The following is a 25,336-nucleotide window of genomic DNA, read 5'->3' as shown; positions in this document are numbered from 1 at the left end:
AAAGCAATCAGTGCCGGAGAAAGCAAAACACATTCAGTGCAAAACTCTTTCAACCCAAAACCATCAACCTTTGGCGGTTACACAACAGTGACTCGGCAGCGACTGGGCAAGGACTGATTGAAGGAGATTGCAATGGTCGACCAGGGTGGAAAAAAACAGACAGCTTTTCCCATTGGCTCCAGGGCAGGTGGGATTGCAATGAAGACAATATGGTTAGCTTGATCTGACCGTAGTCTATTGTGGGAGCAATCTAGGCTTGTTCAGAGGAAGGAGAACATGTGACATGGTTTCAGACCAAGATGTACGTTTCCCCATTTCAGACAGAAGAAAGTTCGGAAAGAGCTGCACATAGGTTTTAAAGGGGTACAAAGTCATAGGGGTGGCCTCGCTTATGTCATAGAGGACATTTGATCATTTTTTCTATTTTTATTTATTTATATTTATTTGTATGAAATGTAGGCAGTTATTTTATGTTTTGAGTACATAAGGTCAGGGATGGCAAAGAAGGCTTGTATTAATCTATGGTTAGTTTATGGTAATAAAATAATACATATTATTTTGGGGGGCTTGATGTAGTGGATTACACTACTTTGCTGCTGGGTCTCTCCCTGGTTCTCCTCCCAGAGGAACGTGCCTGGAACACCTCACCAGGGGGACGGCCAGAAGACATCCTAACCAGATGTCCGAGCCTCCTCAGCTGGCTCCGCTCGACGTGGAGGAGCAGCGGCTCTACTCTAAGTCCTCCCCGGATGACTGCGCTCCTCACCCTGTCTCTAAGGGAGAGTCCAGACACACTACGGAGAAAACTCATTTCAGCCGCTTGTATCCAGAATCTCGTTCTTTCGGTTATGACCCAAACCTCATGACCATAGATGAGAGTAGGAAAGTAGATCGACAGGTAAAGAGAGAGCTTTGCTTTTTGGCATAGCTCTCTCTTTACCACAACAGATCGGTACAGCGCACGCCTCAAAGCAGATGCCACTCCAGTCCGCCTATCAATCTCCCGCACCATCTTCCCCTCATTCGTGAACAAGACCCCAAGATACTTAAACTCCTCCACTAAGGGCACTACATCCTCCCCAACCCGGAGAAGGCACTCCACCCTTTTCCAGCTCAAGACCTTGGTCTCGGATTTGGAGGCACTGATCCTCATCCCAGCCGCATAACACTCGGCTGCGAACTGCTTCAGTGAGAGCTTTAGATCACGCCCTGATGAAGCCAATAGAACCACATCATCTGCGAATAACAGAGATGCAATACTAAGGCCACCAAAACGGATCCCCTCAACACCTTGGCCGCACCTAGAAATTCTGTCCATAAAAGTTAAGAACAGAATCTGTGAAAAAGGGCAACCTTGGCGGAGTCCAACCCTCACCGGAAACCAGTCCGACTTACTGCTGGCATTTTGGAACATAAACTTCATTAGCACCTTCTAGTATTAAACCAGTGTTAAATCTTTTCTACTGTACACAGGGACACTGGTAGTCCAACACTTTCCATTTCATGGTTGGCTAAAGTCACAGTGGTTCTTAGGTTTTTACGGCCAAATATTTTTTAAGCCTTGATATACAGTATATTTGGTGCTCTATGCATATTTTTAATTCTGTTTTGACTGAAGAGATTCAATATTAAATTCAAAACTAAATATATATATTTTATTTTTAAGATGTTTTAAAGTAGTTAATTGTAAAATGTTTTGCCAAATTTGTTTTAATCTGTTCCTTTCTGTCTGTAGTGCATTATTTGATAAAGAAATATCAATAAAAATGACTTTGGCTTCAGTAACACCAGTAGGAATCTACTAATGGGTGTCCTCTTCGAAATAATTGTTATCAGTTGTTTGATTTTGACTAATTTTTTGTTAAAATGCTAAAAGAACACCCTTTATTTGTCTTTTTCTCCCCAGTCCATCCTGGAAGGAGTTAACTGCAAGACCTCGTCGTCTCTTAATCAGTCCAATCAGGTACAGAGTCGCCGTCATTCACGTCAGGTGAGTATCTGCCCCTGCCAGCTGTGTAACATCTGGCACTAATGAAACTTTGCAGCTGCAGAGCAAAGTTGACCTCATTACTTAATTTAGAGATGCAGTATAATCACAGCAGCTCCTAACAGCCACATTGTTCCCATAAGGTATACTCCTCTCCACACTGCCTTACCATTAGTAGAATGTGTTCTTTGTTATCAGTGAGTGCCTCTAAGGTCCTAAACAATGACTTCAACACAAGCAAATCCCTCCATATCATCTGTGGTGTCCATTCAATTTTACTAGTAGTTGTTTATATTTAAAATTCAGCATGAATTAATGTAAGGGACGAGGTGTCAGTTATTAGAAAAGAATGGACACTTTGAAGGACATTATCCATCTTACACCATGGTTGCTTGCAAAATAAATGAATAGTAAATAAATTAGTTTTTTCCCCCCAAGGTAATCAGCTCCTGCCACAAAACCTGCAGCTCCAGTGGTTAATTAGGTGTAGAGAAAAGTGAGATGATTTGTAACGTTAAGTGCTATAAAGTATCATTTTATAGTGTAAGTGAACCAGGGGCGGACTCTGATGAAGGCCCTCTAAAAGAGAGGGCTGCAGCAGTGTTACTCTCAAGTGGTACGTTCTAACTAATTTTACATTTTAATTGTTCAGATTTTAACAAAAACTGACAACAAAAATTTGATAATTTATTATTCACATCAATATACTAACATTAAACATGATAAACACAAATGAATTTAATGCTCTTTTCAGAACTAGATTTTGTGTTTAATCTAGAAGTGTAATTAGAGATAAAAAAAAAACAGCAAAGAAAAATGAAAGTATAGGTACAGTGTGCTGGGGAAGACTCTCAGTCATCCCGGTCATAGTCAGTCCAAAAAAGTTTTTAAAAAACCCACTGGACTTTGTTTTCCAAGTTTGAAGACGTTTGAAAGCAGTGTGAAGGAAGCCATTTAGAGAGAAAACCCAACCTTAAACAAAGGGGGTGGTTTCAGCTCTTAAAACCTGGTACGCAGCAATAGAGTTGATTGATCTTAATCCTCATCGCTATGCAAGGAACTAAAACATCTCCTCTGGTCAGCCAGGCCAATAATGACCCTAACGACTCCCCCTTTTCAGAGGCATAGGCCAGTATCGGGTATTGCAGGCTGACAAAAATCTCAATGACTCCACATTACTAAGGGGTGGACCTGTTCTTATGATTTATTTTTATGTTTTCTAAGCCATAACAAGGCTTTTGTTAGGCTACTCTATAAAGCTCGAAACTCATCGCTTATCCAGACATTTTGAATTTAAAAACCTCCTGGATAGAAGCGAAATATCTTCAGACTTTTTTCAGTGTTTAGTTTTTTTTTACTTCTTTGTAATATAGGTACAGTGGATGATTTATTTCTGAAAATGTAGGAAGAAACCCCCAAGTCATTTTTTGCATCACTGCACATGTGCAAGACCATCCTACCTGCCCGATGTCATCTTGAAGGGATCTACTAGATACACTCTGGTCCATATTTCTTTCTTCTAAAGGGCTGGTTATCCTCCCGCAGCAGTGTGTCGCAGTGAGCTTGTCGCAGATATTTCTGATTTATGCCCAATTTTGAAGCATGGTCTGTGCTCTGTTATTCCACGCCACAACGCAAGAGGGATAATCACGAACTAGCTGTGGGTCTACTGTAGGTATGGCCGAGGCGGTGAGGAAGCTGGGGAAAGTTTGTGCGACAACGAAGGGAGATGAGGGCAACAAAGAGCAGGGATCCAGGTGAAAAAAAGTGTCCCTGCGTTCTCGCGCACCTCGCTCTTCTAGCTGGTCCATTTTCACAAGTTGTGTTCCTTAATGGCGGTCATACAAACAAAAGAAACCAGTAAGGTACCAAACAGGAAATACGCATAGTGTAGAGCGGATGTAGATTTGACCAATCAGATGCCTCCTGTCTGCAGCACTGTCTGCGATCACCTACAATTTTTGAGAGGTACAGCGGAGTGTCTGCAGAAGGGGCGGGGGCACATTTGCATTCACTGCGACACACAAGGAGATAACCTGGCTTCTGAGTATAAATCAGCCTTAAGGCTTTCCTCTATTTCTCATAAACGTGTAAGGCTGCTTTTTCTGACGTTTTCAAGTACAGCAAGAGCTGGAGCTAGCTGAAGCTAAATCTAACTGGATACACAAAAACTAGAAGTCTATAGGAAGAGCACACTAATAAGTAAGAGGATCCCCCTGGAATCCGAAGCCTAAAGCAGATTGTCCACTTTACCTTTAATTAAGACAGCATTGGTGAGCTAATATACGTGTTTACTTATAAGCAAGGGCTTTATAAAAAATGAGTTTGCCTTTATTTGGAAATGAAGATGTTGTGCTCATTTATTTTCCTGTTGGTACTGTGTGGCTTTCAGCCATCTCTCAGTGCACATTGTTCCCTGCCTGGCTGCCTCTATAAAAAACGTCCTCTTGTCACTTGAGCCAGCACAATTATTTAAAACAACCAGGCCGTTAAACTGGAACTTGTTTTATCTGGTTACTCCAGAGAGCAGCCAAGCAAACAGAACATTCATATAATGTGCAAATTGGTCACAACAAGAAAGTATGGTCATTAGTTTTAATCAGCGTGAGCTATTCTGTTATCTGTTTGATGTTATTCTATGATAAATTACCATTTATGCTTAAATTCATTGTTTGTGGCTTTTAAGTCTCAGTTCTAAGACATAATAGATGCCTATATATTTTTTCTCTAAAAGTGTTCAATATTATAAAGAGGAAGTGTGAAGTGTGTTACTGTCTGAATCCATTATTTATGGGCTTTAAACAATTTCTCCATTCAAGCCAATGACATAAAACAAAAGGTTAGCATCATTAGTTTGCCGTTTCTACAGAATTAAAATTAGGTTGTGTGAAAGGTCTTTAGAAGTTACTATCCCACCAGTAATGGTTAATTTATCAGGTTAATCATGATAAATTGATTATTGAAATGATTGCTAACTAAGTTAGTAATGGTTTAATCTTTAACTGGAGTGTTCATACTCTAAAATGTGCAATTTGCTGAAAGAACAACCCCTTCCGAGCAGTAACTAAGCCCAAACTGTTCAACAAATGATTAACTTTACAATTAACATAAAAAAAAAAACTGTGTCTTTAAATATGCTCTTAGCATTCACTTATTTCATGTTCAAGCATTTATAAAGATTTTCAAATGTACAATAAATGTTTGTTTTATTAATTTCAAACAACTTTTTTTCTTTAAGTACGCTAATTTATTAGGGATATATCTTGTAAGATTAATATATTAATTGAGAAGGGATTAGATTCATTTATTAATAAAATAGTTGTTAGCTGCCGCCCTTCTTTAATTATTATAAATCTGTGTTTTATCTTCCTGGCATTATTGCCTTACAATAGCCTGGCATGGCCTCTATAAATGGTTTTTATGGAGACTCTTTGTGGGCCTCAAGGTGCTGCAGTTTGCTGCAGTTTTACAATAGTGAGCTGATGAGTTTCTTTTTCTTTCTTTTTTTTGTTTGCTTCCTTCCTTTCCTTCCTGCTCACTGTGCAATATTGCAGGATAAGTAGTGGTCGTCATTCAGGCTAGTGTCTAGTGGCTGGAAACAAATTAGGTGTCTGTGTCACCACATATTTATACCCCGTGGATAACAGAATGTTGTGGATTAATAATCAGTTACTAGAACCTGACCAATAGGAAAAACTGTACATTCAAAACTTAAATTTATAAGTCAATATTCTGTTAAAACTATAAGTTTTCTTTGCTGGATAAACAGATTTTTACCAGGGGTACCAAATTAGTCCACATGTGTACTGATGTATGAAGTTATTATCAAACACAATGAAACAGGTTTGTATTGTGAGTGAGTAAGTTATAGTGGTTTAAATGGAAAAAAGGTCAGTTAAACACGGTTTAAATAATGGATTTGTGGGTTTTTATACCTGCGCTTGTGTCTGTTTGCATCCAAGCTTTCTGTGTTTTATCTATTTCTGTGTGGAAAGCTGCAGTCACCATGACATTAGTAAGGGATGGATCCAGTCCAACCTTGATCTGTTTTGTGACTGTTTGTAACTCTGCTGCCGTCTGTTTCCTCCCAGGTCGATTCCCATGGGAACATTTTGCTGACAACCTTGGAGATCCACAACGAGGTGGGGGTTAATGAGATCACCACCACCCTGAGCGAGACACACAACTCCACCTCCATGACGTTCGACAACTCTGGGGTCCAGTACAGGAAGCCGAGCGCGCCAAATGAATCGTGCCGACTCAGCCTGGACAGGAATGCACACCTTAAGAGAACCCGCCTGAGGAGACGATCGTCACATCTCAAAATCAAAATCCCGGACCTCACCGATGTGAACGCCATCGATAGGTGGTCCCGGATCATATTCCCCTCAGCCTTTTCCCTCTTCAACCTGATCTACTGGCTTTATTATGTCCATTAACACACTGTGCTTTTGTAACCCATCTTTGTTCCATTCTGGTTGTGGAATGGGAGGCGACTTTTTGATGTGACACACGGCTGTGGCGGCAAAATCAGAACATGTAAGCTCATAGCAAGTGCGGACTCTGGCAGAAGAGCCGTCACTCAGACTGTGCAATGTAACCTGGATTTAACATGCGTGTAAAGACATCCACTTCCTGCTTTGACTTCTGTAACCAGCTTGGAGACAAAAAGATGATTTCAACCACAGGAGATCTCTCCCTAAAACACCAGTGTTTGATTAAATTCTGTTTATTGAATAATGCATCTTTATTCATTTATCTTCATTTTGATTTTTATGGACATTCAGATTTATACTTACAGAATTTGTCTTAATCTTTGGACATTTTGTGTGTTTCTTTCTGAGTGGAAGGGGGGGGGGGTGTTGGGGGGGTATTTATTTGTTAGGATTTTTACCCTTTGAACTTTTTCACATTTTGTCACATAACCACCACTGGTGGTTTGAATGTATTTAATTGGTGTTTCCTGTGATAGAACAACATAAATTAGAGCATCATTGTGTCATTAAAGAAAAAAATAAACAGTTATAAAGAATATAGTTTGCAAAAGAATCTCAAAATATTATTTTCACTTTGTTTTCTAAAAAGCAAACAGCTTTTTCGACGGTTTAAGGTATTACTGTTGATTGCCATATCCAGAGACGACCAGAGGCACAGATTGATTGGGTAGAGAGTGCAGTATAAATACATTTTTTTATTTTGCTACGGCCTTTCAGGTGTATTCAGTTCTGGACTTTGACTGGATCTTTCTAATGCAGAATCATTCTATGAACTAAATGACTATTGTAGCTGTGATTGAGTGCTTCTGATCAGTGTTAAACTTACTCTTTGTTTAGCTCCAATCTGTATGCTGACAAACTTTGAAGTTGATGAGGTCAAGTATGGCAGAGAGGGACTCTTTCGAGGGAAAATATTGATTTCCAGTTCTGAGTGGTGGGACTTTTATAATATTAACATTTTGCTTTACAGTATTGTCGGGAAATCGAAGGGGATCAACACTTAACAGTTGCAAGTATGCAAACTTTGAGACCTTGTTATTCCCCTTCACCAAACTCCAAAACTCACAATGTTGATCACTTTTAGTCTCACATGCCTAACTGCATTCTGACCAAGTTTAAAGCCGATGGCTCAGTTTCTCTGGAAGCAATCTATTTAAATATTGGCATGTACAAAAACAAAAAACGGCTAAAAATGAACCTTTGATACAAGTGTCTGACTTCCTCCAAGAGTCTTTTCTCATGATTTCAGTACATCTACCTGTGTACCAAATTTCAAATCCTTGCTACTCATAGTTATATGCATCTGATTTCAGGGGAGCACTATAGAGCTGTTTGGTCAAATCCTTTTTTAATTCCTGTAAATTTTAATCAAGGGAACAATTTTCTGTAAAGTTTCGTGAGTTTTTGAGGATGTTAAGGCCTCCAAAAAGACAATTTATATGCAACAAACCACTTAGATTAAGGTATCAAAATAAAAGGGGTTAAATAAACAGTTTTTAGCCTTTTTTGTGTTGGTTTGCTGCTAAAAGTCCAAACAAGATATGAAATTTGAAGCTTGTGTTTGTAATGGATAAAATGTGTACAGTTCATGGAGTCTGAATGATTTTAAGAAGGAAAGGAGAGCCAGCAGCTTGTTAGGGGAAAATGTCTCCAAACATCTAAAAGGTCTGACTTTTCCTTGGCCTTTGGTTGATGCCACTGACTCTCTCGCTCTTTGATTATGGAACCTCTACAAACTTTCTGAAATGCAATGTACAGAGATGAAAACATGATGATGATTGTATGTTAAGAAAGGATAAAGGAATCAATACTAGAACAGACAGACAAAGAATGCTAGAAAATATGGTCATGAACGGTTTTTTAATAGAAAAGAATCAATGGTCTGAGATGATCTGTGTTTTCATTACAACAGCTGCTTAATTTGGTCTGTCTTAACTAAAGCAAATTAATAATATTATCTAACATGTTTGTTCAACATTCAATTGTTTCCTATATAACAAAAAGAATAACATATGCCTTTATTCGGTATGAAGTATAGCCTGTAAAGTAGAGACTGACATTTTTTCGGGAATCCCACGGATCACGGGATTCCCGTGGGATTCCCGTGGGATGGGAGTCAGTATTAGTAACGATCACGTGATTGGGACGGTACAGGATTAAACACTAACGGGAGCAGACGGGAGCGGGAGCAAACCGATAATAACTAAAAAAAAACTAGGATCGATGCTAAAAAATTAAATAAAATAGAAAGAAAAAAATCCAGTACTGGCGCGGCGCCGCCATTTTGTATTTTTTTTCCTTTAAGCCTACACTATAATGCGAGTCAAAAAACTACACGACCCAAAAACCAACAGTGATTCCGCTCTGAGTTTTTCACCCGCGCTCAAAAACAACAAGAATGGGGCTCTGTTCCAAAACCTGGGCTGCATCCTCCAAGGACGCGGTCTACCTAGACTGGATCCTTTGAAGTCCTTGAAAATAAGGAGAACGGAAGAGTTTTGGCTGTGAATTCGACCAGGTCTACCCTTCAGCGGGTTTTATCGCCGTAAAGTCTGTTGCTTAGCAACCGCGAAAGTTGACACACAAAGCAGGAAAATAATGAAAACCGAAGTTTCCAAAACTGTTTGTTTATTTATTTCTTTTTTATTGTAAAGTGAACAAAGACTGATGAGAATCCAGAGTGGAATAAAGGTTCCAACCACCGGAAGCAGGAAAAAATCAAATCAAATGTAATCATAGAAACCTTAGTCAGTTAAATAACCTGCTGCTGTCATTCTGCACATCTCTGATGTTGCTGCTATTTTCAAATATCCATCACTCACAGAATTGTATTATTTTTTTTTTTACTCTTCCCTATTATGTGATTCTTATACATTTTTCTAAGGTCCACATTTGTGTGACCATTTTCAATAATCTTTCTGCTGCTGTAAATTTGCCCATTGTGGGACAATAAAGGGATTTTCTATTCTATAAAAGGGGTAGAAAGATATAAGTAAATCTAAACGATGTATGTATTAAAAACATATCTGCAAAATCTCTAATATTAAACAAGAAAAAAATCTTAGTTAAGCCTATTGTGCAAAACAGCAATAAAAAGATAAGAATCCTATCAGATTTATACTGTAGTCCCCACCCAGCAGATATATTAGAATCTGTCCTTAAATTACAGCCAAACCCATTTACACAGTAACAGATAAAAACCTTTAGATAAATCAAACATTACTGCCACATATCTGACTCAATAACCATTAAAACCACTATTTTCATTCATTTCAGACGGAACTATTCACAGACTGGATTATATTAAACTGAACTTCCAATTTTCACCACTGGTCGGCGCCAAGTAATCTTTCCTCTGATCACGGCTTGCTTGGTCTCGCAATGAATCCTGGGTAAAGCAAGGATACATCGACACCCGTCCTTCAAATCAAGCTAAAAGAAGGACGCATTTTAAGGCCGCATAACGAGGAGTCTTGGAATCCGACCAGACCTCGGCGCCGCACTATGACGTAATCGTACTTCGAATCTGGCCTTCTAAGGACGGGTCCTAGGTTTTCGAACAGAGCATGGGAGTGGTGCGGGAGTCATTCTGAATGGGAGCGGGATGGGAGTGGGAGTAATTTCACCAGGAGTGGGACGGGACAGGATTTAGATTTCTACTCTGGCCCGGGATCGGGACGGGACACAATTTTTTTCTGTGGGAGTGGGACGGGAAAGGAGTGAAAATCCACTCCCGTGTCAGTCTCTACTGTAAAGCTTAAGTACTGGTCTATATAATTTCAAGTCAACAACAGTAAAAATTTAATAAAATAGTTAGATAAATGTTAGCCATCTATCAGAGTAACAGCTGTTTTGTGTTTTGCTGAGATTTCTTCTAAAATGCTTTAGCTCCAACAACAAGAATGGAACCAGATAAGGTGTCATTGTTAAATGTATTATATTTTGATTAAAAGATAAATTAAGGAGGGGTGTTTAAACCCCCGCTTTTTCAAGTGACGCCCCGGTAAAAAAAAGAAAAGGAAAAAGATGTTTTCCTTTAGGAAAAGCAAGTAGCTCAGACCATAAAGTGATCGAGTTTCGACTGCAGGCTAAGACTGGCTTGTTGTCTTATCCTGAGCCAAGCTTCCTATTTCTCTGGCAGTAAAACTAATAAACTGAAATCTTTATCTCACAAAGAACACAAGCATTTCTATAAATAATCAATCTGCTTTTAAAACATCTACTTATAGGCTTTTTGTATCAAGCAAATGTTTGTTCCATATGGACTAAAACGTTTTCACACTGTTGTGGACTCATCATGAATTGGATTCTGGACTTTCTTTGCGTCTCTCTACTAAATGTTGGAGCGCTGATGGGTCGATCGTTTCACAGAGTATCATCAGAACTGCTCTGGAAGTTGGATGTAAATACGTTAACAGCACATTTTCTCTCAGCTTAGGCATATCAGCTGTTGGGTTCTGCAGTGATTTTTGGCCGTAATGTTAATCTCCACACAACGTCACTCTTTCCTCCCCTTCCCTGTGTGTAATTGAAAAATATAAAATGTAACACACAGTTTAAGAGGATTTTCCCTTTTTTCTTGAAGACCCGAGAAGTGAGCGCTCCAGCGTAAAGAAGAGACTGGGACATTTTACAGTATCTGAAAGGGAAAGAAAGAAAATCTCCTGGCAGACACAGCATGCGACGCACCATCTGCACTGCCTGGTTGAGCGGCTTGCCGCGCGTAGGAGTGACACAACCTGTCAGGAGTCCACGGCGCTCAGCAACGCACGGGAGCTCCTGCCTAATGGAACACTAAACTCTATAAGTAATCAAACCAAGACAGAAAAAAAACATAATCTGAGTTTGGAAAGAACTTAAATTATTTCCCAAGAGCTTCTTTTTCTTGGCTTGAAGAGTAAACCCAGTCATCAAATTGAGCTATTTACAGTATCCTGCGGCAGCTAAGCTCCCAAAGTTATATCAGAAATGTTATAATTCCATTTTAAAGTAGTTTCTTTTGTGTGGTTGTTATTTTGAAAAAAAAACAACAAAAACCTTAAAGTAAGTTTAGAAGAGTTTTGGCATAATGGTGTTTAATAATGACGACATGAATCACATGGGACTACAAAAGATATAGCATTTATTTTTTGGTTTGTGTGCTGCAAGTTTATTTTTCTATGTTAAATACGATAATCTTAGGTAATTATTGAGGTCCAGAAGTGCTTTAATAAAATAGATTAATAACTGATGAAGTGATTTTTGAAATGTGTCAAGAATTCATTAAAATAGGAAGTTAATACAGATTTTTTATAATAATTGATAATTTTAATTTAATTGATAATACTTTAATTAATAATTCGTCATTCCTTGATGCTCTTTACCTGGGAGGATTTTTTTTATCAGCCGCTGTCCTCCTCCAATATCCTGCTGTGATTCCTCATCTCCAGAGGCTGCGTGCCTCAACCCAGTTCTGGTGCTTTTTCTGCCGGGGTTCTTACTTTTATTTCCCTATGTGTTCAGTCAGAGTTCCAGAACGCCATCTCACCCTAGATAATAATAATAATAATACTTTTAATTTATACTGCACTTTCCATCAAAAGATCTCAAAGTAATCAGGTAAAAAAGAAAAGCATGAAAAAGCTATTTGTAGAAGAGAGAAAAACATTTAAAGGGGACCAAAAGCTTTGCTTAAAAGAAATGTTTTAAGGCCTTTTTTAAAAGGGGTGCCCTCAAGGAGGGTATTCAACAGATGTGGGACAGCAGCACAAAATGCCCTATTTTCCATTGTCCAGAGTCTGGTTCTGGGTATGTGGAAGAGGCTTGAATGAGAGGAGCGAAGGGAGCAGGTGGTAATAAGTGGGTTGATAAGATCTTTTAGGTATGGGAGGGCATGTCCATGGCTGCATTGATATGTGAGGAGGGAAACCTTGTACTCAATCCTGGTGAAGATGGAGAGGCAGTGTAATGAATGAATAATGGGGGTAATGTGCTCATGTTACCGCACTCAGGATCATAGCTACAGAGTTTTGAATATACTGAAGCCTCTGCAGGCATGAACCTGCTTTTCTTCATCTGGGAAGGAGAGAAAGGGACTGAGATCGGAAATGTTTCGGAGGGTGTAGAAAGGCGTCTTGCATAGGGGATTTATATGGGCTTCAAAATTGAGTGAGACAGAACACCTCTAATGTCATTAGCCTAAGCAAAGGATCCCCTCACAGCAGAGTCCTGAGACCCTTGCTGTTCACACTGATGACACACGATTGCATCGCCAGGTTCACTACCAATCACATTGTGAAATTTACATACCACACCGCAGCCTCATCAGAGACGACAACGACTGTGGCCTAGTGCAGAAATAACAGCCTGATCCTGAACTTGGATATTTGTCATTCTATATATATATATATATATATATATATATATATATATATATATATATATATATATATATATATATAAAACCGTTCGGTTCGACTGTCTAGGTTCGGTTCACGTGTGTTGCGTTCGGTTCATGCACTGCTCCTTTTTCTCATAGGCGAAGCGTGTACACTCCAGAGCAGAAGGTGGCGGTACTGCGACCAAAGCCAACCACCAGTAGTAAGCAAGAAAAAGAAGCGAAGCAGCGTAGCCGGGTGTAGCAGAAAAAAGACGCGCCAGCAGCACTTTATAGGTCTGCTGTATGGGAGCACTTTGCATTTAGAGTGACCTACGATGACGGCGGAAAGAAAGTTGTGGACAAAAGTGCAGCAGTATGAAAGCATTGTGCAACACGTTTTGTTTATGCTAACAGCAACACGACCAACATGTCATGCTAACCCCGAAATCCCACATACTCAGTCAGCGCTCCGCTGCACCCCCCTGCGCTCCAGACCGCCTGTACAAAGCAAAGCCTACAGCCTCATTGTGGCTCAAAGCAGCAAAACATGCGGAAATGATCCATGGTTTCCGCGGATCATTAAAAATAATTACAATTCATTAATTTTTTGGGGATTTTTTCATTAATTTCATAAATTTCTATTTTTTCATTAATTTCATAAATTTTTTTTTTTCATTAATTTCATTAATTTGTATATTTTTTATAAATTTTTATAATTTTTATATATAAAAAAAAAATTTGGTGTAAAAATAAACATATACGGAACCGAACCGAACCAACAACCGTGACCAAGAAACCGTGAACCGAACCGAACCGTTGATTTTGTGAACCGTTCCACCCCTAATGTATACGTATATATTAGGGATGCACGATATAATCGGCCCCCTATCGGTATCGGCCTGTATCGGCCATAAAACTGAATATCGGACATCGGCCAAACCACCAATATTTAACCCGATATTTGATCAGCTTCTGAGTTTCTAAAGTCTAAAAAAAATAATAATACTTCTTCTTCTTCCTCAAAAACTTATTTTCTTACAGACTTAAAAACTTAAAGACGAGGGAAAAAATATTGATACATTAAAATTAGGGATGCACGATATAATCGGCCCCCTATCGGTATCGGCCTGTATCGGCCTTAAAAATGAATATCGGACATCGGCCACCCCACCGATATTTAACCCGATATTTGACTTTTAACAGCACTTTATTTACACAATTCAAACATATATACAATTGACGTAAAACAAGTGTCAGTTAAAATCACTATTATAGTAAAACAAGTGTTCTGTGTGTGGCTCTATGGAAGTGAAACTCCAACCTGATCCTGGCTTTAAGGTTGCACCTCCACAGAGCCACGGCGTCAAGGTGAGGTCTCTCCTGCAGTCTGTCTCTACGGGACAAATAAATAGCCAGTTTAGCTTCACTGATTAAAAAGTTCAAAAGTCTGGCCTTTGTCTTGTTGCCCTTGTTTTGACACACTCCTCCAATAAATAGAGAAGTTGTAAAAACGGAGCTAAAAAGACTAAAAACATTTGCTAAAAGGCTAAAAATTGTCTTTAGTCTGACGCAGTCCATAAAAACATGAAAAACATTTTCAGACAGACTGCAGAAGGGACACTCGTTTAAAATACCCCAATAGATGACGGATAAAAACGAGTTTGTGGCGATGGCGCCATGTAGAATCCTCCATTGGAGATCACCAGTTCTTTTTTTAATTGGAGGCTTATATAAAGTCCTCCACTGGGGTGCTCTGCCAGCAATTTTATCCATCCATAAGCAGACTGCGCGGTTCTCAAGGTGTCTTTGAGTCATCATTTTTGAGCAGGCTCGATAAACAGTTTTTTGGTCCATGTTGAATAAAACCATCTTCTGTGGGTCCAGGCTGGAGAGCAGAGGTCCACTTTGGTTGGGGAGCTCGGTGTATAGGGTCAAGCCAGGAAAGGAGTCCGTTGGGTCTGGTTGGCTCAGTCCTTCGCAGTAGTCAGAGAGAAGGCTCCTCTCCTTGGCCGACAGCTTTCCCCTCAAGACATCCAGGAAGCGCCGCACCAGCCTGGCGGACCGTACCCCCATCACAGAACCCATGGTCTCGATGTTGGAGAGGGACGGTCCTGCGGTCTCCACCAGCTGTTTCAAGGTTGTCATCTTGGATCGGCGCAGCGCCTCCGACAGCCCTGGTCCCGCACGGTCGCACACGTCCAGCCTCGACCCACAGATCAAGGGCTCCTGTAGAAGCCAGTGCAGAGAGTTAATCGTTTGGGATGGTTTTAGTTTGAACAGGGCACATGATTTAAAAACGCCCTGATAAAATTTTGGCAACCCCCTTAAGTTTAAAAGACTTAAATCTGGTAAAAACAGAGCCGCATCCAGCCCCAGGTTATTAACGCGTTTTAAAACGCAGCTGGCCACATCCCTCCACACTAAGTCGATTGGCCCTGCCAGGTATTTTTGAACAAAACGTAATCTAAAAGCTGCCGTTCTCCCGGCTAGGTGAACAAGGCCCTGTCCCCCCTCTTCTCTGGGTAAAAACAATACAGACTGTGGCACCCAATGAAACCCGTTCCAAAAGAAGTCGACCATTTTGGCTTGTATGTTGGCCAACAAATTGGAAGGTGGATCCAGGCAGGAGAGGTTGTGCCACAGCTGTGAAGCAACAAGGTTATTTAAAACTAAAACCCTTCCCCTGTATGACATGTGGGAGTGTAGCCATCTCCACTTTTCAAGTTTACTTTCTATTCTTTGTTCCAGGTTTTCCCAGTTCTTTTTTTCAGTGTTTTCGTTGCCTAAAAACAAACCAAGATATTTAAAACCATCTCTTCTCCATAAAAGTCCTTGAGGGAGAACTGGGAGTCCTTCACACCATTCACCATTCACTCACTGCCAGGGCATATTTGATCAGCTTCTGAGTTTCTAAAGTCTAAAAAAAATAATAAAAATACTACTTGTTCTTCTTCCTCAAAAACTTCTTTTTTAGACTTAAAAACTTCTAAAGACGAGGAAAAAATATTGATACATTAAAATATCACAATATCTTCATATGCTGATATATTGCCATTTAAAAACACCATATCAATCTCTTTTACTAATGAAATATTGCTATATGTCATCGTTATGCTACGAAATCCCCAGAAAATTCACGAAATTTTGCCATATTTTTATATGTTGATATGTTGACGCGGTATCGATCTATTTTACTAACAAAATCTTACAAGAATTTGCAAAATATCACGAGAGTTTGTAACAGAACGATGAAATTTCATGAGATTTTAAAAGTAAAATAGATCGATACCGCGTTTTTAAAAATCAATTTGATATCAGCATATGAAAATATATTTGAGTTTATTATTTTTCAAAGTGTCAGAAATGGATAACAAAACTGCTATTTTCAATGACTACTTATTTTTGTCCAGCTTTAACATCGGTATCGATATCGGTTATCGGCTACATGAGTTTTAAAATATCGGCATATCGGATATCGGCCAAAATCCCAATATCGTGCATCCCTAATTAAAATATCACAATATCTTCACATGCTGATATATTGCCATTTAAAAGCACCATATCAATCTCTTTTACTAATGAAATATTGCTATATGTCATCGTTATGCTATGAAATCCCTCGAAAATTCATGAAATTTTGCCATATTTTTATATGTTGATAATTTGACTCGGTATCGATCTCTTTTACTAACAAAATTTGCAAAGAATTTGCAAAATATTACGAGAATTTGTAACAGAACGATGAAATTTCACGAGATTTTGAAAGTAAAATAGATCGATATCGCGTTATCAGCATATGAAAATATCAGCATATCAGCATATACGTATACATATATATATATATATATATATATATATATATATATATACGTATACGTATATATATATATAAGTATATATATATATATATATATATATATATATATATATATATATATATATATATACGTATATGTATATATATATAAGTATATATATATATAAATATATATATAGGTATATATATATATAAATTTATATATATATATATATGTATTAGGGATGGGACGATTTATGAAAACCGTCAGAATCGTTCGGTTTGACTGTCTCGTTTCGGTTCGCGTGTGTTTCGTTCGGTTCATGCGCTGCTCCTTTTTCTCATAGAGGAAGCGATTACACTCTAGAGCAGAAGGTGACGGTACTGCGACCAAAGCCAACCGCCAGTAGTAAACAAGAAGAAGAAGAAGCGAAGCAGCTTAGCCGGGTGTAGCAGGGAAAAAAATCAGTTGTTGTGGAGAATTGTGTCGGACTGGCGAGTGGGAAAGAACTGGAGTTGGAAGACGCGCCAGCAGCACTTTATAGGTCTGCTGTATGGGACCACTTTGCATTTAGAGTGACCTACGATGACAGCGGAAAGAAAGTTGTGGATAAAAGTGCAACAGTGTGCAAGCATTGTGCAACACGTTTTGTTTATGCTAACAGCAACATGTCATGCTAACCCCGAAATCCCTCATACTCCGTCAGCAACCCCCGCTGCGCTCCAGACCGGCTGCTCAAAGCAAAGCCTGCAGCCCCCACTGTGGCTTCGTCTGCTCCCCTCTGAGTTCCTTGGAGATGGTAGAGAGCATGTAACCTGACAACAGCCAGTGCAGCGAGACATGCATCTGGCTGTTGTCAGGTTAGAGGGCATGCGCCAGATGATTAAATTCAAAGCAGCAAAACATACGGAAATGATCCAGGGTTTTAATTTTTGGGGGGATTTTTTCATTAATTTCATATTTTTTTATGGAATTTTGGTGTAACAATCAACATGTTATGAATCAACCGAAAACCATGACCAGAAACCGTGAATCGAACCGAACCGTGGATTTTGTGAACCGTTCCACCCCTAATATATATATATATATATATATATATATATATATATATATATATATATATATATATATATATATATATAATACATTTTTATTTGAAAGCGCCTTATCACAACACCCAAGGACACTGTACAGGCAGATAAAAACATTAACATTATACATTATATATACAACATTATATATATAAAATACATTTATCCACATAGTTACAAATTTTAATAGGTGCTCTGTAGGGAATTTCTGTCCGCACATGGAGTCATGGAGCGGCCGTGCGGACCTGCTGGACACGTAAAACATAAACAGCGCTTAAGCACATAGCAGAATACTATAGAGATAACTTGAGCCACTCTCACCATAAGCTTTATCAAAAAGAAAAGTGTTAAGCCTTGCCTTAAAAACTGATAGGATGTGTGCCTCATGGACTCTAACTGGTAGTTGGTTTCAAAAACAGCCTAATAACTAAAAGATCTTCGTCCCATTCTACTTTTAGAAATTCTAGAAACCACTAGTAAACCTGCAGATTGAGGACAAAGTGCTCTGTTAGAAAACTGGGAGAACGATCAGATCACTGAGATCGAGCTTGGTCATAGGGCTTTATCCATTAGAAGGACGATTTTAAATTCTATTATGGATTTAAGGGGAAGCCAGTGAAGGGTAACTACAATAGTAAAATATAATCTCTATTTTTCGGTTTTCAAGTACAAAGAATAAACAGTTAAAATGCTTACCTATCAAACATTTGAACAAAAACAAATATCAACTATAATTTACATGACAATAATAAAAGCAATATCTAAAAGTACTTTAGTGGTAATGTCTATTGTGAGGTAGTAGCTATAATAATGAGAGGAAAGATTGGGTATGAATAGATACTACATTAGGGGGAAGGGAAATCAGAGACTAAACTTTATTCATAGCCTTTCTTAATAATGTGTTCTAGTGTAGAAATAATTTAAAGAACAACATTGAATATTACATGTAATAAGGTGTACATTTAGTATGTAAAATCTAATGAAAAGTAAGGTGGAAATTCTTGGTAAGACATAGAAGAAGAGCATTTGAAACCGCCCACAGAATCATATGTGGGCGTGTTCTGGAACACAGATGACATCATCTGGGAGTGGCTATCTATGATATGCAAGGCTCAAAGAAAATTCTATTCCATTCACTCTTAGCCTTGCAGAGAACTAACAGCTGGTTGCAGACAGGAAATACTTTGTCATTTAATTTTACAATAATTTCAAATATCCTGTCTATAACCCTGAAGAAAGGAAATTTGCCCACAATAAAGAGACTTGGAGGCGACCTGAACGGTTTAACATATCAAAAGCCTGAAAATACACAGTAAGTATTGGAGGACTTTTGAAGCTGAAGAAATTAGGATGGAAAGTACAGTCAATATGAGCAACTCTGAAGTGTTAAGGGAGGCAGATTGTTGCTACCAGGAAGAGGTAAGTCAAACAAATTGCAATGTCGATCCAACTATGTACATTTGTAAGTATTCCAACTCCTTTCAAAATAGTTGGATGAATGCCATGATCCAAAGCGTTACGAACCTTACCATCACCAGAAAATTTGCCGCAGATTATCCTGAAGAGTTTTTTGGAGCTTTTTCAGAAACTCCTTTATTTGCCAGCCTTTTAAATACTGCTATGTACCATCCAGGGACGTATTTTTCGCCAGAAGAAATTTACCAAGTTCTGATGGAAATTTCTGAACGTGTCTTTACCCAGCAGAGCCATATGACAGCATTCTTGGAAGCTATTTTACGCTGGTTAAACCCATGTGGTATTAACACTCTTTGCGAAGCATACACAGCTATGTCGTGTGAAGGATGTCATAAGGAATGGCTTGACACTTGGGAACTTGGTCCCATCATTTGCCTACCGTACGCAGTGGCAAACGACAGTACCGCTTCTCTGCTTAAACGTTGGGCTGGTGAGGCCCCCACAGTGTACTGTGACACCTGCAACTCTGTGTTGACAACAAAACAGTTCCTCAACCACATTGATGTGATAGTCCTTTATCTGGAACGGTCAACCAGTCAGGGGGAATTAACACATCCTGTAATTCCTAGTCCAACCCTGGAGATCCCTGGAAAAAGTGGAACCCAGTTGTACCATCTGTCCTCAGTCATTTGCTGCCAATTGTTGACTTCTCAGGTGTACCACGCTTACACATACCTGATGTGTGGACAAGTGGTATTTAGGGCAGAAGATGAACAAGTTACATTTTCAGATACAGACTGTGTGAAAGATATATGCTGTAACGGGTTTATCTACATCTACGAGAAACAAACAGATGGAGAGGATGAATATAGCGTTGCGGTCAAAGCTACCCCAGATCAAGATAACTGCAACCCTGAAGAAACAGCAACTTTTCCCACAACATCAACATTTAGGAGGGACCTAAAATCTTTAACCTATCCAGACCCTCAAATACAACAAGACATATCGGAGGACGAACTGACTCCCTCTTTTGAAGCTGAAAATATGGACATGGGCAGCTCACCAAATATGAGCAACGCTGAAGTGCTGAATGAGGCAGATTGTTGCTACAAGGAAGAAGAAAGTCAAACAAATTGCAATGTCGATCCAACTATGTACATTTGCAAGTTTTCAAACTCCTTTCAAAATGGTTGGATGAATGCCATGATCCAAAGCGTTATGAACCTGACCATCACCAGAAAATTTGTGGCCGAGTATCCTGAAGAGTTTTTTGCAGCTTTGTCAGAAACTCCTTTATTTGCCAGCCTTTTGAATACTGCTATGTACCATCCAGGGACGTATTTTTCCCCAGAAGAAATCTACCAAGTTCTGATGGAAATTTCTGAACGTGTCTTTACCCAGCAGAGCCATATGACAGCATTCTTGGAAGCTATTTTACGCTGGTTAAACCCATGTGGTATTAACACTCTTTGCGAAGCATACACAGCTATGTCGTGTGAAGGATGTCATAAGGAATGGCTTGACACTTGGGAACTTGGTCCCATCATTTGCCTACCGTACGCAGTGGCAAACGACAGTACCGCTTCTCTGCTTAAACGTTGGGCTGGTGAGGCCCCCACAGTGTACTGTGACACCTGCGACTCTGTGTTGACAACAAAACAGTTCCTCAACAACACTGATGTGATAGTCCTTTATCTGGAACGGTCAACCAGTCAGGGGGAATTACCACATCCTGTAATTCCTAGTCCAACCCTGGAGATCCCTGGAAAAAGTGGAACCCAGTTGTACCATCTGTCCTCAGTCATTTGCCGCCAATTGTTGACTTCTCAGGTGTACCACGCTTACACATACCTGATGTGTGGACAAGTGGTATTTAGGGCGGAAGATGAACAAGTTACATTTTCAGATACAGACTGTGTGAAAGATATATGCTGTAACGGGTTTATCTACATCTACGAGAAACAAACAGATGGAGAGGATGAATATAGCGTTGCGGTCAAAGCTACCCCAGATCAAGATAACTGCAACCCTGGAGAAACAGCAACTTTTCCCACAACATCAACATTTAGGAGGGACCTAAAATCTTTAACCTATCCAGACCCTCAAATACAACAAGACATATCGGAGGATGAACTGACTCCCTCTTTTGAAGCTGAAAATATGGACATGGGCAGCTCACCAAATATGAGCAACTCTGAAGTGCTGAATGAGGCAGATTGTTGCTACAAGGAAGAAGAAAGTCAAACAAATTGCAATGTCGATCCAACTATGTACATTTGCAAGTTTTCAAACTCCTTTCAAAATGGTTGGATGAATGCCATGATCCAAAGCGTTATGAACCTGACCATCACCAGAAAATTTGTGGCCGAGTATCCTGAAGAGTTTTTTGCAGCTTTGTCAGAAACTCCTTTATTTGCCAGCCTTTTGAATACTGCTATGTACCATCCAGGGACGTATTTTTCCCCAGAAGAAATCTACCAAGTTCTGATGGAAATTTCTGAACGTGTCTTTACCCAGCAGAGCCATATGACAGCATTCTTGGAAGCTATTTTACGCTGGTTAAACCCATGTGGTATTAACACTCTTTGCGAAGCATACACAGCTATGTCGTGTGAAGGATGTCATAAGGAATGGCTTGACACTTGGGAACTTGGTCCCATCATTTGCCTACCGTACGCAGTGGCAAACGACAGTACCGCTTCTCTGCTTAAACGTTGGGCTGGTGAGGCCCCCACAGTGTACTGTGACACCTGCGACTCTGTGTTGACAACAAAACAGTTCCTCAACAACACTGATGTGATAGTCCTTTATCTGGAACGGTCAACCAGTCAGGGGGAATTACCACATCCTGTAATTCCTAGTCCAACCCTGGAGATCCCTGGAAAAAGTGGAACCCAGTTGTACCATCTGTCCTCAGTCATTTGCCGCCAATTGTTGACTTCTCAGGTGTACCACGCTTACACATACCTGATGTGTGGACAAGTGGTATTTAGGGCGGAAGATGAACAAGTTACATTTTCAGATACAGACTGTGTGAAAGATATATGCTGTAACGGGTTTATCTACATCTACGAGAAACAAACAGATGGAGAGGATGAATATAGCGTTGCGGTCAAAGCTACCCCAGATCAAGATAACTGCAACCCTGGAGAAACAGCAACTTTTCCCACAACATCAACATTTAGGAGGGACCTAAAATCTTTAACCTATCCAGACCCTCAAATACAACAAGACATATCGGCGGATGAACTGACTCCCTCTTTTGAAGCTGAAAATATGGACATGGGCAGCTCACCAAATATGAGCAACTCTGAAGTGCTGAATGAGGCAGATTGTTGCTACAAGGAAGAAGAAAGTCAAACAAATTGCAATGTCGATCCAACTATGTACATTTGCAAGTTTTCAAACTCCTTTCAAAATGGTTGGATGAATGCCATGATCCAAAGCGTTATGAACCTGACCATCACCAGAAAATTTGTGGCCGAGTATCCTGAAGAGTTTTTTGCAGCTTTGTCAGAAACTCCTTTATTTGCCAGCCTTTTGAATACTGCTATGTACCATCCAGGGACGTATTTTTCCCCAGAAGAAATCTACCAAGTTCTGATGGAAATTTCTGAACGTGTCTTTACCCAGCAGAGCCATATGACAGCATTCTTGGAAGCTATTTTACGCTGGTTAAACCCATGTGGTATTAACACTCTTTGCGAAGCATACACAGCTATGTCGTGTGAAGGATGTCATAAGGAATGGCTTGACACTTGGGAACTTGGTCCCATCATTTGCCTACCGTACGCAGTGGCAAACGACAGTACCGCTTCTCTGCTTAAACGTTGGGCTGGTGAGGCCCCCACAGTGTACTGTGACACCTGCGACTCTGTGTTGACAACAAAACAGTTCCTCAACAACACTGATGTGATAGTCCTTTATCTGGAACGGTCAACCAGTCAGGGGGAATTACCACATCCTGTAATTCCTAGTCCAACCCTGGAGATCCCTGGAAAAAGTGGAACCCAGTTGTACCATCTGTCCTCAGTCATTTGCCGCCAATTGTTGACTTCTCAGGTGTACCACGCTTACACATACCTGATGTGTGGACAAGTGGTATTTAGGGCAGAAGATGAACAAGTTACATTTTCAGATACAGACTGTGTGAAAGATATATGCTGTAACGGGTTTATCTACATCTACGAGAAACAAACAGATGGAGAGGATGAATATAGCGTTGCGGTCAAAGCTACCCCAGATCAAGATAACTGCAACCCTGGAGAAACAGCAACTTTTCCCACAACATCAACATTTAGGAGGGACCTAAAATCTTTAACCTATCCAGACCCTCAAATACAACAAGACATATCGGAGGACGAACTGACTCCCTCTTTTGAAGCTGAAAATATGGACATGGGCAGCTCACCAAATATGAGCAACGCTGAAGTGCTGAATGAGGCAGATTGTTGCTACAAGGAAGAAGAAAGTAAAACAAATTGCAATGTCGATCCAACTATGTACATTTGCAAGTTTTCAAACTCCTTTCAAAATGGTTGGATGAATGCCATGATCCAAAGCGTTATGAACCTGACCATCACCAGAAAATTTGTGGCCGAGTATCCTGAAGAGTTTTTTGCAGCTTTGTCAGAAACTCCTTTATTTGCCAGCCTTTTGAATACTGCTATGTACCATCCAGGGACGTATTTTTCCCCAGAAGAAATCTACCAAGTTCTGATGGAAATTTCTGAACGTGTCTTTACCCAGCAGAGCCATATGACAGCATTCTTGGAAGCTATTTTACGCTGGTTAAACCCATGTGGTATTAACACTCTTTGCGAAGCATACACAGCTATGTCGTGTGAAGGATGTCATAAGGAATGGCTTGACACTTGGGAACTTGGTCCCATCATTTGCCTACCGTACGCAGTGGCAAACGACAGTACCGCTTCTCTGCTTAAACGTTGGGCTGGTGAGGCCCCCACAGTGTACTGTGACACCTGCGACTCTGTGTTGACAACAAAACAGTTCCTCAACAACACTGATGTGATAGTCCTTTATCTGGAACGGTCAACCAGTCAGGGGGAATTACCACATCCTGTAATTCCTAGTCCAACCCTGGAGATCCCTGGAAAAAGTGGAACCCAGTTGTACCATCTGTCCTCAGTCATTTGCCGCCAATTGTTGACTTCTCAGGTGTACCACGCTTACACATACCTGATGTGTGGACAAGTGGTATTTAGGGCGGAAGATGAACAAGTTACATTTTCAGATACAGACTGTGTGAAAGATATATGCTGTAACGGGTTTATCTACATCTACGAGAAACAAACAGATGGAGAGGATGAATATAGCGTTGCGGTCAAAGCTACCCCAGATCAAGATAACTGCAACCCTGGAGAAACAGCAACTTTTCCCACAACATCAACATTTAGGAGGGACCTAAAATCTTTAACCTATCCAGACCCTCAAATACAACAAGACATATCGGAGGACGAACTGACTCCCTCTTTTGAAGCTGAAAATATGGACATGGGCAGCTCACCAAATATGAGCAACTCTGAAGTGCTGAATGAGGCAGATTGTTGCTACAAGGAAGAAGAAAGTCAAACAAATTGCAATGTCGATCCAACTATGTACATTTGCAAGTTTTCAAACTCCTTTCAAAATGGTTGGATGAATGCCATGATCCAAAGCGTTATGAACCTGACCATCACCAGAAAATTTGTGGCCGAGTATCCTGAAGAGTTTTTTGCAGCTTTGTCAGAAACTCCTTTATTTGCCAGCCTTTTGAATACTGCTATGTACCATCCAGGGACGTATTTTTCCCCAGAAGAAATCTACCAAGTTCTGATGGAAATTTCTGAACGTGTCTTTACCCAGCAGAGCCATATGACAGCATTCTTGGAAGCTATTTTACGCTGGTTAAACCCATGTGGTATTAACACTCTTTGCGAAGCATACACAGCTATGTCGTGTGAAGGATGTCATAAGGAATGGCTTGACACTTGGGAACTTGGTCCCATCATTTGCCTACCGTACGCAGTGGCAAACGACAGTACCGCTTCTCTGCTTAAACGTTGGGCTGGTGAGGCCCCCACAGTGTACTGTGACACCTGCGACTCCATGTTGACAACAAAACAGTTCCTCAACAACACTGATGTGATAGTCCTTTATCTGGGAACGGCAAACCCCAAATCAGGGGGAAT

The 25,336-nt window shown here is 40.0% G+C and overlaps 1 protein-coding gene across 2 annotated transcripts in view; it reads left to right on the top strand.

The window, feature by feature from the left end:
• Positions 1-6,727, top strand: part of gabrb3 (gamma-aminobutyric acid type A receptor subunit beta3) — an 84,527-nt gene extending 77,800 nt beyond the window's left edge. Inside the window, exons 10-11 of one of the 2 annotated variants that reach the window (XM_038269230.1) lie at positions 1,907-1,990; positions 6,079-6,727. In XM_038269230.1, the coding sequence (XP_038125158.1) occupies positions 1,907-1,990; positions 6,079-6,426 (432 nt within the window). In that variant the 3' untranslated portion in view covers positions 6,427-6,727. The remainder of the gene's footprint in view (positions 1-1,906; positions 1,991-6,078) is intronic. The other variant, XM_038269231.1, reaches the window with a different exon arrangement.
• Positions 6,728-25,336: the final 18,609 nt, after the last annotated feature.

Source organism: Cyprinodon tularosa, unplaced genomic scaffold, assembly GCF_016077235.1.
Source record: "Cyprinodon tularosa strain WSP-4 unplaced genomic scaffold, ASM1607723v1 ctg725, whole genome shotgun sequence".
Taxonomy (NCBI): domain Eukaryota; kingdom Metazoa; phylum Chordata; class Actinopteri; order Cyprinodontiformes; family Cyprinodontidae; genus Cyprinodon; species Cyprinodon tularosa.
The sequence above is the reverse complement of the archived record's forward strand: the minus strand, read 5'-3'. Positions and strand labels throughout refer to the sequence as shown.